Raw genomic sequence first — 17,449 nt, forward strand, 5'->3', positions numbered from 1 at the left:
GAGAATTTCTAGTGCAATCTAATTAAATTCCTGCAAAAACTGGATGGAACAATGGGGTAACCTCTACTGTTTTTTCGGTTACTAGCAGAAATAGAAGAAAACTTTCTAATAAACCCACCGTATGAGTCTCCTTGAACAAGTGCAGTGCTTGTGACTATATGATTTACCAGCCTAATGTCAATGCCTCTTCTCTCAAGCGTAGCACCAGTTCCATGAGGCTCACTCAATTCCTATAGTCTTTCCGCGCCTAGAGGTCATTTTTCTTGACCATATGCACGTCCCAACTCTTGATTAGTTTGGTGAATCTTGCAACATTAAGGCTGAAATTAGTTCTACTTCTGCGAAAGCTAAAGTCATTCGATGACGTTACCAATTGAAGGAATTAGTCGAAACTAACCTATAGCGTACGCTTTTTAGTTTGAGTATAAGCCTCTAGCCACGCAACATGCATTGCACAGCCATTACTTTCAGAGGAATTGTTGTTGTTGTTGGCTTAGACTTCGCAGCACTATAATGACCCTGCATCGATCAATGCAGCCATTTTGTTCTTTTTGGTAGAAAAAAATGGTCATGTCTGGCCTAATTGGACTGAAACTATTGTGAGTTTAATTCCGGAATGCTGGCACGGCAACAACTAGACCAAGAGTCAACCCTGCAGTAAGTGACATTTCGATTTTTGCGCGAGGCGCTTTCCCTGCATAAATACCAGAGATCAGATCCAAAATTCCTAGTCACCGAACTCAATGAACCCTAGCAGCTTAATTCTACTTGCACTCAGCATTGGCTACTCCATTGCTGAGTCAAATTTCTCTTTCAAACCCAGCAAGTTACCTCTCAAAAAACATCGTGATTCTTCTTCCCCGCATGAACGATTTCTTAAACGAGATGGACCCTATCATCCGCTAGAAGCCGACGCTTACTTTTACTACACTACGTCTATATTGGTTGGATCAGAAGAAGAAAAAGTTGAAGTAACAGTTGATTTAGGAACCTCTGATTTATGGGTCGTCGATTACAACACCGGTTTATGTGATAGATCCTTTGACGAAACCTATCTTAAACGTAGTCTGGATACTTCTGAGGAAGATTATTCTGCTGGAGATCTTGGCTCCTCAGTCGGTGTACGCAGCGCTAGAAAATTCTTGCGCAAAAGGGACACCAATCAAACTGAGGTTAATGAAGCTAACTATGGTGCTTGTCCAAATTCGATTACCTTCAATCCAGAAAACTCGTCTTCTTTCCAGAGTAATGATACTGCTTTCAATATCAGCTACTTTGATGGAACCAGTGCTAGTGGTTTTTGGGCTACTGATACAATTTACTTTGGTGACCTTGAGGTCAGCGAGCAATTTTTTGGGCTGGCAAACTTAACAATAAGTTATGGAGGAGTCTTAGGTCTTGGCCCTTCCAACCTACAAACAACCAATGCTAACCCCAACGGTGAGGAATTCATTTACAGCGGAGTCTTAGATTCCATGCGTGATCAAGGGCTTATCAACTCGGCTTCTTTCTCAATCTATCTCAATCCAGAGAATTTCAGAGATGAAGATAACTATTCTAATGAAGGAGCGATTTTGTTCGGAGCAATTGATAATGCGAAGATTGACGGGTCATTGAAGCTGTTACCATACGTGACTTCAGGTGGACACTCTCAGATTGATGCTAATTTCACTTACATCACCTTGAATAATATTGCCGTGGCTGACAATGATACAGCCCTGATCGTTGAGACCAACCCCCAATTGGCAATGTTGAATCCAAAGTTTATATACACCTATTTTCCAAACGAAGTATTGACCCGGCTGGTAAACTCTATTGACAATCTAGAATATGATCCTGTTGAGGGGTTATATAGGATAAGGAGAACAAACATTAGGGATATTAACAAAAAAATCATAGAGTTTCAATTTGGTGACGAGATTGTGATACATTCTCCCTTATCAAATTATCTGTCTGATACATGGGTTCCAAGCACAAACTACACCTATTTGGAGATTCAGGATAGCAGAGAGGATTTCTTTATCCTTGGTAATGCATTTTTCAAGTCTGCGTATTTGTTTTTTGACAATGATAACAGTGAAGTCGGTATTGGCCAACTAAAGGTTACCGATAAGGAGGACATCGTTCCAGTTGGTGAATTTTCTTTGGATCAAGATTCAGGGTACTCGTCAACCTGGTCAACGTTCTCCTATGAAACTGGTTCAGCTCCCTTGGGTACGTCAACTTTCGAAACGAGTACAAAAACTAGTTCAGATGGAGCTGCCCCGTCGGTGTCTCACATTAACACTAGTTCCTACTTATTTGCGTTTGTACTACTTTTCCTTTAGGTTTGTTCAGAATCAACTCTACTATTCGAAATTTGCTGTACCACACCCTAATGAAGAAATGTATGTTTTAGTAGCAGTTACGATGGGAGAGAAACGAGTAGTTGTAGAGTCTCAAATGATAGACTGAAATCTGGGACTCTCTAAACTTCGCAGATCACCACCTTTTCAGTTAAAGATTTTAGTCAGTTTAAGGGCTTGACAATGTGTATCTATATTTGTAAATACAATATACCTAATTACTGTTTGACAATTTGTTAGTCAGCCTGATCCCAGTTTCCTGGACGTGGCTGTTGGGGCATAACTGGTCCCCCTGCACGTTTTGCAACAATAATTTGATCCACACTCAATACTGTATTGACAGCTTCGGTAGCCAAATCAATAGCATTCTTCTTTGAAATGAATAGATCGTAAATGCCCTCATTAGAGATATCCACCAACGAATCTTCCAGACTTTCAGCCTCTATGTTTATACCAATAGAAAGTCCTTCAGAAGAAGACTGCTCTTCAGCTGGCGTGTGGGCAGCGTATAACTTTGGAATAACTTCATTGGTGTCCAACCCGGCAGTGTCAGCAATAGTTCTTGGCAGAAACTCAAAAGCTTCAGCAAATTTCTTGATAGCCAATTGCAACAAACCAGGAGTTTTCTCCCCATAAGCAGTCACACGGCGCACAAGTTCGGCCTCAACAGCACCAGCTCCGGGCAACAAACGAGAATCTTTCAAGACACCCTTTATAGCGCTAACGCCATCATCTATGGCACGTTCGATGTCATCCAAATTATTCTGGGTGGCCCCTCTAATGACTATAGTAGAAGTCAACGACGACGAGGTATTCTTGTCCTGTTTGAATACTGTAACTTGATCGCTACCGATTTCAGTAGTTTCAACAACATCAATTTCTCCAAGCTCTTCTGGACTGAGAGCTCCTAAACGAGGAGAAGGCGTGGCACCACATACTCTGCACACGCGTCTTAGATCAAATTTAGAAGGAACCTTGATCACCAATAACCCATATCTATCCAAGTAATGCAGGGCCAACTCTCCGACACCAGCACCAGCTATGATTACACGCACTCCGGAATCATGAATTTCTTTGACAAGAGTGTCGAGTTGTTGTTCTTCACCTTTACTAAAGTCTAGCATTTCTTGAGCATTATGAAGCAACACGGTGCCCTTCGTCTCGGTAGTGGTTATATCAATAGGACATGTGAAGACTGCCACTTTAGATTTCTGTTTTACGGATTTAACATGACTGTCTGGAGGACGAGGGAAAACCATTCCTCTCAAAACAAATGAGCTCTCCAAAGATGATCCCATTATCTTGACCACTCTTACGGAATCAACGTTAAACGCCTGAGGATTGCCACGTGGAAGCACATTCAAAACAGCCTCAGTCACAAGCTCACTAATGATTTCTGCGGATCCAAATTGTTTAGAAGAGATGATAGGTTTGACAATTTTCAATAATTCGGATTTGACTGTAACATCGTCAACCTGGTCTACTACTAGAGATTCCAATTCTTTCAAAGCAAATTTGTTGGCCAACGTGTATCCTTGGATAATCTCTGTGGGAGTCAATCCCAAGATAACCAGTTTCTCAGCCAAGGACAGCAATTCACCGGCAAACACCAGGACATAGTTTGAGTTATCACCCATCTCCCTTTCTTGCTGATCTGAAGCCATGACGAGAACTTTAACAGCAGGATGAACCACGTCAAGTTCTCTCAGCATTGTAGCGGCATCATTGGTAATAATGATCTTCTGTAGATGGTTGACAATAATTTTATTCTTTCCACATGGACCAATTGAAGTTGCCACCATAGAGCTGATCTCTCTGCATGCCTGGATATTTCTGTTGATAGCACCATCTGCATTCGATTGCGTTTGGTAGCCTTGCTTGAATAGTCCAGAGTTTGGAGCACTTGGAAGTTTTAGAGACGACATTCTTGTGCTTTACTGGAAGGGTATCTGAAAGGTGCGTTCGGTGCTGTTGTCTGGAGTATTTTTTTCCTCTTGCCATTTTAACTTTTGATGGAAGTTCGAGCGTTAAGTTGGGCGCGTTTTTCAAAGGGACTGCTGGAAGGAATCTTTAATTCCTTTCTCGTAAAGGGAGATTCGCGCAATGTTCTGAAGTTCACTGAGCCAGCTTCTAACTATCCTCGCCAACAACACCCCACCCTAACCAGTTAAGCTTCAGCACTCTAAAAGGATGGAGACTGAGGATTATGATCCCAAGATCGATCTTTGGAAACTCTTGGACACACCCAATTCGCTGCGTCAATTGGATGATTTGCTCAATTACACTTCAGGGTACAAGAGGGTCTTAGATAACAGTATTTCCCTCAACATTACAGAGTACAAGGGTTTTCAGGAAATGATGGGGGATGAAACAAAATTAGAGAATTTGGAAACGGATATAGTCGACCTCATATCTTCATTTACTAAAACTTGGGAGCTCGCCGATGATACGGAGAAAGCAATTCAATCAATGACTGGAAATATAAGAAAATTGGACAACTGCAAGAGAAACCTAACATTATCTATGACAGTTCTCAAACGATTGCAAATGTTGATTGGTGCATTTTACAACCTTACCGATCTTTTAAAGAATAATGCCAAAAACTATTCAATGATTTACCAGCTGCTCAGCGTTGTGTTGGAGTTGATGCAACATTTTCAAAGTTACAAAAGTATAGATGAGATAAATGATTTGAACAGAACCATTTCTAGAATTAAAAATCAGATTGTTGATGGAATATTTTCAGATTTCGAAGATTTATCCAGCAACCCTAACCCAGAATTACTCTATGCTTGTAAAACATTAGATTCGCTGGGACCCGCGTATCGATCAAAGTTGATTAACTGGTACGTCAATCTACAGCTTAAAGAAGTTAATTCCATTTTTGGCCCCACAGAAGAAGCGGGATCTCTTTCCAATTTGGGGAGAAGATTCATTTTCTTTAAGAGGCTATTAATGCAACTTGAAAATCAAACAAGCAAAGTGTTTCCTAAGGACTGGAAAATAGAACTAGTTCTGGCTCAAAAATTTTGTGAAGCTACAAAATCAGATCTGAATCGAGTGATAGCTCGCGAGAGGGCAAGTAATACTTCAGGTTCACTTGATACTACCTTATTGATGAATTCTTTAGAGGAAACTTTAGATTTTGAAGCTCATTTGAATCAAAAGTTCAAGTATTATGACGATTCCAACATTGAATCTACAAAAGCGGTTCCCGTTTTTGATCGAATGATCTCAGAAGTTTTCGAACCTCAGTTGCAATTTTGGATGGACTACCAGGACAGCAAATTGAATGAGAGATTTTCGCAGTTCTTGACACCTGACAATCTTCTCAAAAAAACTGGGCCTTTGTCAGATGACAAATCAGCGTTGGATGATAGTTCAATAAATGTCCTGGACTCATCAACAGAGCTTTTCCGTGTCTATCGTCAGCTTTTAGTACAACTTTCAAAGCTTTCTCACGGTGAACCATTACTGAATCTCTCGAATATGTTTGTCAAGTATCTTTACCAGTATAAAAATCAAGTTTTACAGCCGTTGATCCCTCCTGCAAAGAAGATAAGTTCTTTGACCACAGAAGAGGCGTCGCAGGTATTGCCTCACATTTGCCTCATCTTAAACACGGCAGATTATTGTTGTTCCACAATTTCTCAATTAGAAGAGCGACTTTCGAAGTTGATTGAAGATCCCAAAATTTCTGAAAGAATGGGGTTTGATCCTGTTAAGGAATCTTATCTTGTTCTAATCAACAGCTGTCTAAATCTACTGTTGCTAAAACTAGACCGTGATCTTGATATGAGTTGGAGAGAGTTCACTAATGAAAATTGGAAGAACTTGACCGAAGTTACTGGAGAATCTCGATTCCTGACATCAGTAAAAAGAACAGTCATGGAAAATTGCACAGTTTTGTTTAGAAACTTTGATAAGGAAAGATATATTCGTAATTTCACGGACAGAGTGATTGAATTGATCATTACAGACTTTACTGCTCAAATAGTGAAGATTATTCCCATACATGAAATAGTTGCCGAACAGTTACTTCTCGATTTGCAATCATTACGATCCCTTTTCTTAGATATTCCCAATCTGTCACCCAAACAAACAGAACTGACTAATACAAAACCAATAGTGAGCTCTAGGATGTTCAAGAAATTTGTGGACACTAATGTCAATAACTTGGAACGAATTTTGAAGATGGTTATGACAAGAACAAAGCCTTTTGATAATTTTGTTCAAAGTTATTTTATGGTTATAGGGGACAAGAAGTTTGATAATTTTTTTAAGATCTTAATTCTAAACGGCACCATTTCCCTACCCAGGGGATTTTCAAACGCTGCCAGTCACCATGCCTCGTTACAAAACGAAAGGTTGAAGTATCAGGATATTTTCAACCAGCAGCTTTTAGCTTACGAAGATGGAGACACTGAGCAGGAACAACTTGAAGAGTCATTTGCATTTTTGGATAACTTCGATATTGATCGTTACAGAAAGAATCTTTATAAACCTACGGTAGATACCGTGCCTCAAGTGGAAGGCAACGTTACTTTCTCGCCCAATTCCACCACTTCACCAACAGCCAAAACAATCTCTAATTTTTTCAACAACATCGGACATTCCAACACCGATTCTATTGACGATCAATTTATTGATTCGGGTATCAACTCGTTAGCCAAGAAGATTGATAAACAGGCAATTATAAATACTAAAGAGAATCTTGAAAAGAACCTTGCCAGAACTTTTAGCGGTGACCATAAACTGAACATTAATGAGAACTTCAAGAACTTTAGCAAACTGTTCGGAAAGAAAAATTGAGCTGCATTAATTATTAACGTATTAAATAGACTATCATGCAAATTAATGAATGAACTTGTAGATGAAGCAAGTACTGGACAAAATGTTTGCGGATGGTTGAATAGTGAGAAACCGTCGAGTGCAAAAAAATGCGAATTCTGTGGATCGAACACAGGACCTTCAGATTATTGAGACCGAAGTTTTCTTCAGTCTGACGCTCTCCCAACTGAGCTAAATCCGCAATATTCTAGACACTCGATCTAGTCATAAACTATTCACTAAAGATCACTCAATTTGATGTATAACAATATTCTTAAAAGAAAAGAGATTGCAGCACCTGAGTCTAAGCGTTTGCAGTAAGGAGGACCGTTTAAAGATAAAGCCGTGCCTTTTCAATAAATCGTTTTATTTTATAGTTACTTGGGAAACTCTAGCCATGTTCAGACTGACACGAGTCCATCCGATCTGGTTGACGACGCTCTCCAATTAAAAAAGAATGTTCTTTATGCAACTATGTTCTTCTAGCTTCAACTAGGCCATAAAACCATCGGTGTACAACATTTCAACATGAAGATCTATGGTATGATAAGCCATTAAAGGCTTGCGTCTTTCCGCATACGCAGTGTCAGAACTTCCAGGGAGCAAATACTCACATTGAATCAAAAACCAATATCTCCGGAAGCAACAAACGTGTTTGGATTGGACTGCGTCCCCTGAAACTTTTGACAGCCAAAAAATACTAGTTAAATTGGGACCTAACAAGACAGTAGATATAAAAACAAAAGGTTGACCGCAAAGGGCCGTAGGCAAACAAAGTTGTGAATCAATAATTGAAAAGTTCATAAAGTGACTTCAGACACAGGGGAATACAACTTCAATCCTGAACTTGGAAGAAGTTCCATTAGAATATTCATTCGAAGGTGCATATTATATTTCTGAGGTTGTTACGACCTTCGACGTAACTTTACGTTCCATGTTCTTCAATAACTGTATCAAGTGAAAAGTTCTGTTGAGGTGATCTAAGCTTCCAGTGACGAATAATCTCACAAGTGCTTTATCCACCTCCATCTCCCCCGCACCCTCCACCACCACCACCTCCGTCTCCTCCACACCCTCCGTCTCCTCCATACCCTACATACCCCCCTCCTCCTGCTCCTCCTCCTCCGTCTCCTCTTCTGCGCCGAACGCTACCTTTTACTTCGCTCCAACTATTGCGAATATCTTTGGCAGTGCCTCCACGCCCTGAATCACACCCTCCAGCAAATGCAAAGCGATAATAGTCTCCACAAATCATATCTTCTAATTGTTGAGGATATCGCTCATGCTTTTTGGCTTTTGCTGATTGTCTTTTCCCCATACTGACGACGCCTCTTAATAGAGAGTGCCGTTGACCCACACCTCCAGACGGTCCAATGCTGATGGCAGATGACGGCATAAAATCAGGCCTCCACTTAACGATAAGATAACTCGATGTACCTTTAAGAACTTGTCTTAAGTTGTGAACAACAACTTTTATACAAGCTGCACGATGTTCTAATCCTTTCCGAGGGAAGTTGGTAACATCTCCTATTGCAAAAACTTGTGGATTTGTCAAGCTTCTAAATTTGGTTCCAATAATAATTTCATTCTTATCATTAACAAAATTCTTGAAAGAATTTGGCGGTGGATTAGCCTTTGGCCCTGTGCAATTGATCAAGTAATCACACTTCAGTTGGAAGTCATCTAAAAACACAGATTGATCTTTTATCGTTGCCCTTCTATTCAAGATTATTTTTACTCCCAGCTTATGAAGTTGTAGGAAAGCTCTGTCACGGACTTTATCAAGGTAACTATCGTTTAGTAACTTTTCTCTGGAGTGCACTAGAGTTACAGATTTTTCCTGAAAGTAGGATGCATACTCGCCAGCGAGTTCCACTCCCAAAGGACCGCCACCTGCAATTACAATATCTCTAGCCTCCTGAATAGCTTCTCCGGGAAAGCTATTTGTATCTCCATTGTAAGTTGGTGCAGGTAAAATAGAGTTGTCCCAAACGGCACCTGTGGCAATAACCAGATAATCATATTGGAGTAATCCTGTATGCTCCAATTGCACTCCCCTTTTCGTGATGTTGACAACATGGTCCACGACCAGCTTTACCTTGGTTTTAGCAAAAAGACCCTCGAGACCAACGAATAGATTAGCAACGTTTTTAAGAGCATCCAATCGAACCAATGATGGTAGAAAGATAACTTGTTCAGAGTCTGAAACCAGCACAACATCGGCCATAGATTCTACCAGCGGTGCCAATTCTTTAGCTAGAGCGATCCCATAACTGCCAGCACCAACGATAACAATTTGACGACGGACGGATCGTTTTTGAAGCATGTTTATCCTAAAATGAGCCATTGTAGATAGATTGATGAGTAAAGTTCAACCGGTTTCAAATAAGATTAATATATTGTCCTCAACAAGGCTGAGCAGACACTGACAGTCAGGTAGATCCAAGGAGAAATGTGTGACTCTTTCAGTCTAACAGGATGTGTGAGCGGATAACAGCGGAACGTACTTACTTACTACATCATACTGCAGCAAAAAGGCTTATCAGAATTAGTTCTTTAACTGAAAATTATCACTTGTCTTTTGAGTGACGTAATAGCTGTTCTAACCGTCCTCAATCCTTCGGATAATAAAGGCATTATAAGGTCGATGATAGTCAAAGTGCATGCAGGTCAGCTAAGGACCACATAGTTTAACCCCTGTACTACGTCATAGACCCTGAAAGCCTCGCTTCACATTAACATCGCGGGTGTCGCTTAATAACTGTTGTGTGATGATCCACCATATTGGTCCTTGATGGTTATCAGTTCGGTAACTGACGGAAGCTTATAGCGGTGCGCTTGGCTCAACACGATAAAGGAGTGATAAACTCTAGACATGACCCATATAAGGGTTCAGAACGTGGATGAAGATAACATCGTGGATGAATCTTTCTAAAACTGGCAAGTCACTCCGAGCTCTCTCGGTATGTTGCTAATTAGTATTGGGCCACTCTCTATTGTCGTAGTGTGGAATGAAATACCTAGAAGAAACCGCAGGACCAACTAAGTGGTGGGGACTTCTTGATTGAGGCTTTCCAAAGCCTTCACAGTAAAATATATGTTTAACTACAATTGACATGATCTGGAAACCAGAAAACTCAAAACGAATGAAAGGTGAACCATTGAATGTCAGGCCCCTATTCGATTACTACACTGCACCAGTCAAAAGCGTATGGGCAAGAGTTACTTTACAGCTAGGAGAGACAAAAAAAGATTGCAGCACCTGAGTTTCGCGTATGGTCTCCCACTACACTACTCGGTCAGGCTCTTAGCAGCTTAACTACGGTTGATCGGACGGGAAACGGTGCTTTCTGCTAGATGTGGCCGCAACCGATAGCTTCTATTTAATTCCGTATTAGTATGTGCTCATGATAATAGATTTGAAAACTTCTCTAGAATAATGCTTACACTACAATATATCTCAATTACATTAGTAGGTATGTAGATTTAAAAGTACCTTAGCTTCTGCTATGTTCTCAAATCAAAAAGTGAAAGAAAAAAAGGACGAAACCCCAAAATGTAAATGGTTTCAACGTGGCTGCAGCAAAGTCCTCAGAAGTAGAGCTCTCAGACTTGGAACCAGTCTCTTCGCTGACTGAACCTGACGACATCGAGGAAGGCAAGTAATCAGTTGTAGCTGGAATTGTGGTATTTCTGAACTCTAATCCAACGCTATAATCTCTGGCTTCTGAAATATCAAAGTCTGCGGAGATAATCTCAATATCTTCTTCAGTATCTTCTGGATTATCCACTGCTGGAGCAATGGCCAGCTCTTGTGTTTCTAGGTTGTAAACAACATAAGCGTTCAACAGAACTTCGTCTCCAGCAACGAAAAAGGGTGTGTCATCGGAATATGAAAAAGAAGTCTGGTTCGACACCATTACGGTTGAGAGGCATTCTCCATCATTTTCATTCTTCATAATAATGTCTTCAAATGGTACTTTGATGACAATATTACCAGCAATGGTATATTCTAAAGTGAAGTCAAGTAAAGATTTTTCTCCCTCACTATCGCATTGAATCGAATATGTCAATGTATCACCATCGTACGCCCATCCGTGATGGTTGAAAAGATCATCAAAGTGCTCTGATGGCAGAGTGGAAGCAGTAGTCCCACTGTCAAAGTAGATAAAACCTTTATTGTCTGTCTCATTGAAGACGCTTGATGAACCATTTGTAAGGGCCACTCCAGTTAAAAGAACTTGCATTCCTGGTGTGCCCGCCTGCAATATAGGGGCTTTCAATAGTGTTCCATTATATTTTGAGTGGTCCATAGCCCCGAACAGTAGTTCACCTTTACTTTGGCCCAAGGAGAGAGAGTATGCAACAACATCAATCAGACCTTCCTCTTTCATCTGGTATGGAAAGTTAGGATAAGAGTTGTTGCTGAACTCTTCGGAAAGCTGGGCAATTCCTAAAACGGGTGGTAAACTTGTAGTGTTTGTCACTAGTCCAAAATAGAGTTCTTCTATATGAATATCTCCTACCCGTAGCTGATCAATTCCTCGAACTCCTGAAGATCCTGTCGACTCGGCTGTGGTGTCACCGTAAGCAGCGTCAAATACTTGGCCAGTTGCCTGAAATGTCTCTGACTTGTTGGAGTCGAACGAGCCATAGACTCCACAGCTTTCCTTGTTGCTACGCCCGTTACTGTTCTCTTCTTCCTCTGATGTTGGAGAATTACAGAACGATTTGTCCAAGATCCAGAAATCAGATGAACCCGTATCTATTAGTACCTCTTTGATCTCCTGCTCATCGGAGCCGACTTTGACATCGACGGCATAATAGTCTTTGTCAATTCTTTTTAAATCCAACTTTTGGTATTTTTCTTCAGCTGTACCCAATTTCAACTTTAAGGAGAGCAAAAGCAGAAGTTTGGATAAGCGGATGGGCAACATCTTGACGACCCTGTCAACAGATAGAAGAAGAGGAGGCCGGCTTTATTTACAATTTGCAGACCTAGCCCAATTGCTGGAGTTAATTTGGGTGGGGTCATGCGTTTATTGCTTAAGCTTCTATATGCACATCTGTTGTGCATCCAAGACCAATTGAGGCAAGCTTTCTCAGCTTTTTTTTTCTTCACTGAAACGAAGTGAGAGTGAATTTTTCTTGAGCAAATAGGCCTTAAGGGTTCAATTCGAAGGAAAAATTTGGGTAACCAAGACCTCAACAGACGGAAAATTGCCACAATGCTGCAATATGTTGCCTGAAGGATAAAAGAGTGAGTGAGCTTATTGTTGAAGTTAGAGAAACGTCCATTCCCGCACTGAATCCAAATACATCTATTGAGTGAGCAGGATTTATTGTTCAGAGTTAGACATAATGCACTTTTGGGTTAAATGAAACAACAGTGTCCTTGAAGCCCTTTGCACGATTAGCGGTTATTTGCCGGCGAACTGCATAGGAAAGCCTAACCACCTGTTTAGCCCGATCAGAGGCAATGCAGACGTCCTTGCAGCCCACTAGTTCTCTTCTCATCGGACCGAAAGTGTGCATTCGCCCCGAAAAAGGTGCTTTGACTTATTTGAGATTTCAAAGCGTTGTCACTTTTTTAGGTTACTTGTCCCGTATACGAAGAAATTGAGCCAGCAAATTCGGAAGGCCCAATATCACACGACTCAAAATGGAATAAACGCATAGTTTTACGGAGAGTATATGAGTTTATATCTTGGTACAGGATTCAGATCTGCTTTTGAGTTGTGGATTGATCACCGTGGTCAAGCTTCAAAGGTCCCAGCCCTTATTGAAGTTGTCAAGCGCAAGCACTTCGAGCTTGCACGCGTCACACACCAACGATCGACGATCATTTAAACACGCAGCGTTTCAGCTGTAGTTATAATGATTTTGACTGGGCGATCAATGATAAATTCACGAATGCTTGGATACTCCGGACTGATAACATCTAGACAATCATAGAGGTTGAATGAAGTCATCTTCGAGGTTTTACCCTAGACTATATGAGTCAGGTTAAGTTTGTCTATCAGTTTTCTGGCCAGAGTCATAGCTACCTGCGGGAACAGAGAATAACAAGAGCTAGAAGGAATCTACAATCACTTGATTGACCATTGTAACGCAGAACATAGAGCTTTGACTTTATTCTTGTTGATTTCAGCTGAGGATGTGACCAATGTCCGCCTAATCCGCCTTGGGTGCAAGAAGGGCCCTATCTCTCACATATTCTTCAAGCTGTTCGTCAGCAGAAGAAAGTCTCCTGGGCCTAGTCCCTCCATGGATTCGCTCTCCTCCCGGCTTTCTTTTTTTCGCGCAATGCCGTCAAAAAACCTCATCTCATCTCATCGCTTCCTACTGCACCGAAGAATGGCTATCACTGTTGGAGCTCATAGAGGCTATAGGAAATTGTTCCCTGAAAATACCATTCTTTCTTTTGATCAAGCGGTTAATCATGGCGCTGACATGATTGAGTTAGACCTTCACCTCTCTTCGGATCAAGTGCTAGTCGTGATCCACGATCAAAGTACCAAGGCAGTTTTCGGAACTGACTATAATGTGTGTAAAACATCATACAAGGACGTCTTAAGCAAATTAAGAACTATCCGGCATCCTCCACAACCGATGCCTACGTTTTCTGATGTACTGGAATGGCTTTCCGATTATCCAGATGTCAAACTGATGCTGGACATCAAGAGAGACAACCCCGCCAAAGATGTCATCCGCCTGATCTTAGAAGAACTCACCAAAAAGAATACGGATGTCAATTTTTGGAGAAAGAGAATTATATTTGGTCTTTGGTCTGTCGACTATTATCTGTTGAATCAAGAACTCTTGGAGGGATTTGATGTGGTCAATATTGCTGTTGATCTGAAGAAATCATTTCAGTTTGCCAACACTGTGGCCGCAGAAGGTGGGAAACTTCACGGAATCTCTTTTCTGCATTTGATATGGTATCATCAAAAATATAGGACTGAACTGGTAAAGTTTGCGAACTCCAATAGCTTAGTACTATACCTTTGGACTATCAATGATCCTTACTTAGTAAAGGAGTGTGGGGTTAATCTCATCACAGATGACATTGGTATGGCTAAAAAAGCTTTATCTGGAGTACCAGTAGCGAGCGGTCCGACATGGAGATATTCCGTTGGATGCTATTTCAAGGCAGGGTTGTTTTCCACGGTTCAGTTTCTTCTTGGACGGGATTACAACTTGAAATACCTAGCATTGGCGATGAAAAAGTTCAAACTTCTATGAGAAGGGATTGGATTTAGGAACAGATTAAACTACATGATTTATCTTGAACCACTTTCGCCTTTTAACCTTTGCATCTATTTATTACCGGTGCATTTACATCTCTCATCTTTGTAGGCCATCTTCGCCTAAGCAATCAAAACATTGGGCCCCATATAAACCCATTACATCCTTATAAGTTCTCAGCCTTTTGACAGCATAGTACCTCATTCATCAGGTACTATTTTTTAAGATCTCTACAACAAGTTCTATGTTGTGAAACGCTATCATTAAAATCTGGGGTACAAAAGGACAATCACCATAGCCATTTCCTTTCCCTGTTAACAGACAAAATGCTGGGTTTCAAGGACTTCTTTCGCCTATTAATTCTCTTTGTTACTGCATTTGCCTCCGACTCCTATGAGTTTTCGTCTTCCGTCAAACATATAGCTTCACCCACAACAGTTGAAAGAATCCGAAAGTTGACTCCCACAATTGAAGCGTACGGATCTAAGTTTTTTTATTCAAACAACGGATCTCAATTCTTCATCAAAGGAATAGCCTATCAGCAAGATTTCACTGAATACTTGCGTCGTCCTGAATCCCTTGTCGACGTTGACGCTCCCAAAACCCAAACTCTATGTGAATTGAACTTTAGGAACGGCCGACATTTTGTTGACCCTCTAGCTTGGCCTGATATCTGTACCAGAGATCTGCCATATCTTCAAGAGCTAGGAGTCAACACTCTCAGGGTCTACTCTATAGATCCAAGGGCTAATCATGACGTCTGTATGGAAAGATTAGCTGAGGCTGGGATTTATGTTATATTGGACCTGTCTAACGTTGATTGCTCTATTAATAGGGACGATCCCTCATGGGATCTTGAAATTATGGACTGCTACACTTCTGTGATCGATACGATGGCTCCTTATGACAATGTATTAGGTTTTTTTGCTGGCAATGAGGTCAACACGGATGTTGCAAACACTTACACAATGCCGTTTGTAAAAAGTTCTATTAGAGATATAAAGAGTTACATTAAACGAAAGAATATTAGGAAAATTCCAGTTGGCTACTCCTCCAATGATGATTCCCTTACTAGAAATAATTTGGCGGACTATCTAGTGTGTGGGGAAAATGATTTGGCCAAGATTGACTTTTTCGGTATCAATATGTACGAATGGTGTGGTTACTCATCTTATGCCACATCAGGATATAAGGAGAGAACTTTAGAGATGGCTGGCTATCCTGTTCCCGTATTTTTAAGTGAATTTGGTTGTAATCTGAAACGTCCAAGGCCGTTCACAGAAGTGGAAGCTATATTCAACAAACCCATGACAAATGTTTGGTCAGGTGCAATAATGTACATGTATTTTGAAGAAAGAAATGAGTACGGAGTGGTCAAAGTCAAGGGCGATTACATCACCGACCCCGTAGAAAAACTGCCGGATTTTAATCTTTTGAAGGCACAGTACAGGAATGCATCTCCTAAGGGTGTGAACAAACAAGATTATTCATCTCATGGATCTAAAGACGTTCAATGTCCTGTGGCTAGTGAAGATTGGAAAGTATCCGAAGAGCTACCTTCTACACCTAGAGCACCAAAATGTGATTGCATGATGGCAGCTCTGAAATGCTCAATTGAAGAGGTTCCGAATAGATCAGAGCTGGCAGAAATAGTGGGGTACATTTGTGGAGAAATCAGTTGTCACAATATTGTTGCTAATGGAACCACTGGCTGGTACGGAGAATTTTCCGATTGTTCTTTCCACCAGAAGCTATCCTATGTGGCCCAATTATATTATAATTACCATAACTCCACTCCTGATGCATGCTATTTTGAAGGGTATGGTCGTATCAACGCTTATCCAAACACATTAGAGGCATTAGCTATGTTTAAGACATTGAAAGGGACTAGATGCAAGGAAGAATTAGGACCAGTCAAGGAGATTAGTCGTTTGATAACTGGGGAACCGTTTGGTTCGCAGAATAGAGATTCCCCTCGGAGAATTCTGGTAGATAGTAGGTTGAAAAATACTAACTTGGACACGTCCGAAAGCAAAGCCATCACTGCAAAGATTATTTCCAAATCCAGCCTTTTGACCAATCTTATTGCTATGTTCTTAGTAATATTATTTACTTAGAGTAGATAGTTCCCCTTTCATGATATTAATTCTCATCCACCATTCACCTTATCTCGTTCTAGAGGCTAATTACTCTTAGGGCCCCATTTAACTCCTAAAAATCCGGTATTTTGAGTCTTCTGAGGCAACTGAGGCGAAATAATATAATGTCTCTTCTTACCTGGAACATCCAAGTAGACGTAAGCAAACTCTTGATCAAACACTGTTTTATCAACAGCCTCTAAAGATACCACACCAACTTGATTATCACTTTCAACGTGGAATCTCATCAAAATTCTCTCATAACCGTCTTTTCCTATTCTTCTTGATGTTCTCAAAGGTCTATTGCGTGTCCACTTATCTCCTGTTGCCTCACCATAAGCCTTCAATCTTGTGCCGGGGTCGATCTGTAATAGTTTTTGAGCTCCCGGGTCCTTTTCAACCATCGTAACAGCATGGTTGAAAGTAGTGGTGTCTCCAGAAGGAAGGAACAATTCTGAGAACAGCAGATATAATGATATTCCTGCTAACCCAAGGGCTCCAATCACTAAGGCAGTGGATGCAGTGAAAGTGACAGCATTTTTTATACGTAAAAACAGGTTAGGACCTGTTGATCTGTTCTTTTTCTGTTGTTGTTGTTGTTGTTGATTTTGCTGCTGCTGGATTCTGATGCTACTGATATGGAAATTTCTTTCACCTAAAAAGCTATAAGCTGGCAAAAATATTCCGGATTTAGGCCCAATAAAATTTTTCTTGAGCGATTGTGTCCTGATTGCAGAATTGAGTATCCTAAAAGTGGGTCTGATTGTACGAACACTCATTTCTAACTGTTAAAACGGAAAGGTGTTGAATTGAGTGCTTGGAAAGAAAGAGGAGATTGGATGGTCAGTCAAGTGTAAGAGAAAAATGTCATCACGTGATGCGCATATA

At 40.8% G+C, this 17,449-nt stretch overlaps 8 protein-coding genes across 8 annotated transcripts; 4 read left to right on the forward strand and 4 right to left on the reverse strand.

The window, feature by feature from the left end:
• Positions 1–743: 743 nt before the first annotated feature.
• PAS_chr3_0299 (Aspartic protease, attached to the plasma membrane via a glycosylphosphatidylinositol (GPI) anchor) lies at positions 744–2,327 on the forward strand (the record flags this gene model as incomplete). The annotated part of the gene is made up of 1 exon (XM_002492474.1): positions 744–2,327. One exon carries the CDS (start codon positions 744–746, stop codon positions 2,325–2,327), a length of 1,584 nt encoding a protein of 527 aa, XP_002492519.1.
• Positions 2,328–2,581: 254 nt separating this feature from the next.
• Positions 2,582–4,270, reverse strand: PAS_chr3_0300 (Subunit of the cytosolic chaperonin Cct ring complex, related to Tcp1p; the record flags this gene model as incomplete). Its single annotated transcript, XM_002492475.1, has 1 exon — positions 2,582–4,270. The coding sequence occupies one exon, from the start codon at positions 4,268–4,270 to the stop codon at positions 2,582–2,584; it is 1,689 nt and encodes a 562-aa protein (XP_002492520.1).
• Positions 4,271–4,535: 265 nt separating this feature from the next.
• PAS_chr3_0301 (Component of the GARP (Golgi-associated retrograde protein) complex) lies at positions 4,536–7,157 on the forward strand (the record flags this gene model as incomplete). Its single annotated transcript, XM_002492476.1, has 1 exon — positions 4,536–7,157. One exon carries the CDS (start codon positions 4,536–4,538, stop codon positions 7,155–7,157), a length of 2,622 nt encoding a protein of 873 aa, XP_002492521.1.
• Positions 7,158–8,190: 1,033 nt separating this feature from the next.
• On the reverse strand, positions 8,191–9,522 carry PAS_chr3_0302 (Mitochondrial cell death effector that translocates to the nucleus in response to apoptotic stimuli; the record flags this gene model as incomplete). Its single annotated transcript, XM_002492477.1, has 1 exon — positions 8,191–9,522. One exon carries the CDS (start codon positions 9,520–9,522, stop codon positions 8,191–8,193), a length of 1,332 nt encoding a protein of 443 aa, XP_002492522.1.
• Positions 9,523–10,690: 1,168 nt separating this feature from the next.
• Positions 10,691–12,112, reverse strand: PAS_chr3_0303 (Aspartic protease, attached to the plasma membrane via a glycosylphosphatidylinositol (GPI) anchor; the record flags this gene model as incomplete). The annotated part of the gene is made up of 1 exon (XM_002492478.1): positions 10,691–12,112. One exon carries the CDS (start codon positions 12,110–12,112, stop codon positions 10,691–10,693), a length of 1,422 nt encoding a protein of 473 aa, XP_002492523.1.
• Positions 12,113–13,481: 1,369 nt separating this feature from the next.
• Positions 13,482–14,420, forward strand: PAS_chr3_0305 (Phosphatidyl Glycerol phospholipase C; the record flags this gene model as incomplete). The annotated part of the gene is made up of 1 exon (XM_002492479.1): positions 13,482–14,420. The coding sequence occupies one exon, from the start codon at positions 13,482–13,484 to the stop codon at positions 14,418–14,420; it is 939 nt and encodes a 312-aa protein (XP_002492524.1).
• A 329-nt stretch (positions 14,421–14,749) lies between these two features.
• Positions 14,750–16,540, forward strand: PAS_chr3_0306 (1,3-beta-glucanosyltransferase; the record flags this gene model as incomplete). Its single annotated transcript, XM_002492480.1, has 1 exon — positions 14,750–16,540. One exon carries the CDS (start codon positions 14,750–14,752, stop codon positions 16,538–16,540), a length of 1,791 nt encoding a protein of 596 aa, XP_002492525.1.
• Positions 16,541–16,605: 65 nt separating this feature from the next.
• Positions 16,606–17,340, reverse strand: PAS_chr3_0307 (Constituent of the mitochondrial inner membrane presequence translocase (TIM23 complex); the record flags this gene model as incomplete). Its single annotated transcript, XM_002492481.1, has 1 exon — positions 16,606–17,340. One exon carries the CDS (start codon positions 17,338–17,340, stop codon positions 16,606–16,608), a length of 735 nt encoding a protein of 244 aa, XP_002492526.1.
• Between the last annotated feature and the right edge of the window lie 109 nt (positions 17,341–17,449).

Source organism: Komagataella phaffii, chromosome 3 (genome assembly GCF_000027005.1).
Source record: "Komagataella phaffii GS115 chromosome 3, complete sequence".
NCBI lineage: Eukaryota > Fungi > Ascomycota > Pichiomycetes > Pichiales > Pichiaceae > Komagataella > Komagataella phaffii.